General features: G+C 44.3%; 1 protein-coding gene across 1 annotated transcript; it reads right to left on the reverse strand.

The window, feature by feature from the left end:
• Positions 1–300: 300 nt before the first annotated feature.
• On the reverse strand, positions 301–3,743 carry LOC310966199 (ubiquitin carboxyl-terminal hydrolase 49-like; the record flags this gene model as incomplete). The annotated part of the gene is given in 7 exon segments (XM_083940056.1): positions 301–314; positions 586–726; positions 814–1,028; positions 1,142–1,250; positions 1,812–2,019; positions 2,384–2,534; positions 2,536–3,743. Coding segments are annotated over 7 exon segments (2,046 nt in total).
• Positions 3,744–4,338: the final 595 nt, after the last annotated feature.

Genomic DNA, 4,338 nt, shown 5'->3' on the forward strand with positions numbered 1-4,338 from the left:
AGATTTTAAACCAGCTCTGTGTCCTTGCAGTGCAGGTAAGGTGTGCAAATGAATGTGTTCCTCCATGTTGTGCCCCACTCACTTGCGGTTGGGATCTGCCGGTTGATGCAACGCAGACTTTCCCACCTGCAAGTACTGTCCACGTTGTAACGATACAGAGTAAATATTGAGAAGACATGCAGACTATGTATACACAGCTCATTGGATTATTATTAATTAATTGCTTTTTCAATTGAAAAAAAAAAGCTGTTTCATGTCAAGATGCATGATGAATCGGTCACCTTTGTGGAGTGGAAATATTCAAAGGTCTAGACCTAGGCGATATTGAAGGGACAGTTATATATTAAAAGGCACATAAACAACATTATCGTGATGAATTGCTCTAAATCCAGAATCCATGTTGTGTTTGAAAGTTAAATGCTCTTTCAGGAGAGCCCTTGGTTAGCTCCAGACTCAACAGACATGAGCCTGATTTTTTAATTTTCAATTTGTGAAAATCAATTATAATCCGCAGCTTAGCATTAGAACATTTTGATTCAAATTATTTTCCTTCAATTTACCTTGCCAACATTACAGTGTGTGTACCATTATTATCATCCTTCTCATCTGGATTATGCTGCATTTTAGCAGCATAATGGTTATAGAAGAGAATATAGGCCTGAGTGTTGCACACTTCCTCCACACTGCAAACCTTCATCTCAGAGTCATTACAGTGGACCCAGAAACCTGAAGATACGAAGACAAAAACAATGTTAACAACATATCATCACAACTTTGTAGGTTGATCTCAATGAAATCCAGTGTCTTCCTCACCTCCTTCTGTATTGTAGCAGTATGCGGTGTCGTGCCCTGAGCCAAAGCCTTTACCATGATGCATAACAACAGCAGACAGATCATAGGTGCAGCCTCCTCTGTGAACAGAGTGACCTGAGCCTGTGCAGCAGAATGGTTTGATGTTCAAAACCTGGTCAAAGGCCACGTGGACGCCGATTTTCTCCCTATGGTTCTGCCCTGACCATAAAACGCTTCTGTAGTTTAGCACTCTGATTTCAGCTACCAAAAAAACCCAATAAAGAAAATATTCTCAAATTGCTATTTAACAGTCAAAATTTTATAGAAATCTGCCTGGAGAGAAACTTGCCTGAAGCGTTTGAGGTGCAGTCGAAGTACCTGAGGTAAATGGTAGATCAGAAGCTGCTTACGTGCCTCTGAAAGAACTATGGGTTTGTGGGAAGATTTCCGTCTTCTTTCTGAAAAACCCTGAATCAACGAGATGTTATGTTCACCCGGAAATCAATTAAAATCACTGATATGAGGCTTTGTTTTAGTGCAGAAGTGACACACTTCATTACAATATATCAGACTCTCTGAACAGTTACACATTTTGTGTAGCTGCCAGCCTAGTTTTTAAGTCATTGCCTCTTGCAAGAGTGGGCCAACACTCCTCACCCGACTAACAAGTCACTGTCCTCGCTTCCTGCTCGGGCACTCTGAATCATTTTTAACTCTAATAACAATTTTATTTATATTTATCATTTAAAAGTCAGTTTTTCACATTTTAATTCATGTCATTCAAACAAAATTTCTCCAGACACTAATGTTGTCTGCACTCAGAGTCCAATTTCCTTTTTTCCAAAAAAAAATGGTATGCAAGACTTAAAAAGACAAATTTTGGTTTTAAAATTAGATTAAGTAAAATTACACACAGGCATCCTGAATTAATTTAGATTCATCCAACTCCAGATCCATCCAAATCTTAACAGAGAAGAACCCTTTCCTTTGCTTTGCATTGTATTAAACATTGTACTAACTGTTGCAGTGGTTGCAGGCATATATTCTGCCTTCAAGAGCCTCCATTTCAGTAAACTTGGACAGCATCTCAGTGAGGGTGCAGCTGCGCTGGTAAGCTGTAGAGCTTGAGCCTTTGTCTATGCTGTGGTATTGCTCTGGAAACTCCAAAGACAAATCCCAGAATGGCTCAACTGTGTTAGACTTGTGCTTACAGGACAGACATGTCACCTAAAAAAACACAGCAAGAAGAGAAGAAAAACAGGTGAGGACTCCACACAAAGTCTCAGTCTTAATTTTATAAATTAAGTGGATCTATAAAGGCAATACAATGAGATCTAAAAAAAAAAAACGTGTCACAAAGTAAGAATTAGAATGTCTTAAATATCAAATTGATAGTTGATTCAAGTCAAATTGATTGATAGTTGATTATTGTTGTAGGGGCAGATAAATAATAAATATTATTAGCCAGGTAGTTACACTACCAAAGGTTTATATCAAGGGATGCAGCAATGTCGTGAGACATTCAAAATTAAAATTAATGTCATTGTGTTATCTTTTAAAATTCCTTTGCCTCACATATCTGACGTCTCACCTGGCTGAGGAGCTGCCCATGAAAATAAGTGTTGAGAACCTTTAGCACTTGCTTTGACAGTTTCCTCTTTGTAATGGGAATAACTATCCTGCATTTGGACCCCTCTGTGTCCAACTCCTGTTGCACCTTGTCCAGCAGCTCACACAAGAAGCTGGTTGTAACCACAGAAAGCTGGGATGAGGTTCCAAACAGAGTGTAGCATAGCGAATGGAGACACTAAAGGCCACCGGCCTGACCACATGAACCTGAAAAGTGTATGCAACTCATGGCACAGGGACATCTGCTGGCGGGTGGAGCAGCGAGGCTCCTTGGGCTGGACCAACTCTGAAGCCTGCAGGGAAGGGGGGACACTTTCTTTGCCCACAGGCAAATTCCAACTGCCTGCCTTCCCCGTGTGTCCAAGAGGGCATCCTGACAGTGTGGTGTTACCACTGCTAACTACACCTCCTGTCACACCCAGCAGCTCCTCAGTCTCACACAGGTCCAAAGTGAGAAAACACTCCCTGAATTTCTGCAGGTGGCTAAGCACTTGCAATATTGAGTTCATGTAGCATGTGTTCCCCAAATTGCGCAGACCAGTGACACCTGGAGCGGGTCTCTGGCGGGTTACCGTGTGTGTGGAGTAAAACTTCCTCAGTTTTGCAGCTCTGCCATTCTGAGGAGCCTTACGGGACAGGGTTAGAGGAGAAGGCTTCTTGGGAGGAGGAGTTAGGCGTTTCGAAGGGTCGCAAAATTTGCGCGGAATGAGTGTGATGGTTGAACGTGGCGCCTGAGTAAGAAGCCTAGCACTCTTTCTGGGAGGGACATTGCTAAGCTCTTCCATGAGTCTTCTTTTGACCTCCTTTTTTTGTCTCCTAGCTTCCTCAAGTTTATTTCTAAACTGATTCTCCAGCTCCTGATGTTTGCCGATCCACATCCGAAGCATCTTTCTTAGAAGCACTTTCCTCCTATGACGCGAGGCCAGCCACATGGCAGGCTGTGGTCCACCTTCGCCAACCCGGGGGGTGCAATCTCCCCCAATGGAGGAGCGTAGTGAGCGTCTACCTGGGCTGCGAACAGTAGAGAGTGCCCCTCTGAGGAGATTGAGGTCTCCCTCTGCGTTATCATTGAGTACATAGTCTCCACAGACAAAACAGAATACATCCAGCTCACGCACCTCCATAGACAGTGGGTGGTGTGACTCCCGAAAGTGTTTGAGTGAGTGCTCCTCCAGGAAACGTCCACAGGCCACATGAGAGCACTTGAGGCAGGCCCACACTGGATCGGTGGTGCTGCAGTCCACACAGTGCCATTTTTGTGGATTGAGAATGGAATGGTCATGGCCCAGACGAAGGCGTCCCACGTGCTTACAACGATCCATCTCTCTCGATACACATGTGGCCTCAGTGATAGGACACACGTCCTGTAAGCATGCAGAACCTCATTCTCAGGTGAGATTCATAGAAGAAAAAGAAGAAGTAGTGAGATTAACACTCAATCCAGTGAAATGACAGATAAACACTTCCAGTCTGAATCATTAAAATGATTGAGCGTAATATAATCATGGCGGCGCCCTGCTCGGCTGCGGCTGCAACGGCTCCTGAGAAGATTAGACCTTCTACAACAAATAAGGCATCTAAACTAGTCAGTTTAACAGCAAACGTTCATCGTAACATCGGTAAACTAACATACGATCGACAGTTCATGCTAATAGTACATGCATCCTGCAAAACAACGACTTTGGACACATCGATCCTGCAGACTCTGGACAGCCTCGGACTGCTTCGTCAACAAGACACGGCGGCCTGTGAAGCAGCAGGAGCTCCCACCAGCGCTGGCCGCTCCCGGAGGAGACGGAGACGGTGCGATAGGAAGCGGAAGCGCGGTAGCCGGGGAGGGCTAACGGCTAAGCTAAAGGCGAACCCCTGCAGAACGCCGCTTCCATCCATCCTGCTTGCCAACGTCCGCTCCCTGGA

Source organism: Echiichthys vipera (assembly GCF_963691815.1).
Source record: "Echiichthys vipera genome assembly, chromosome: Y".
Lineage (NCBI taxonomy): Eukaryota > Metazoa > Chordata > Actinopteri > Perciformes > Trachinidae > Echiichthys > Echiichthys vipera.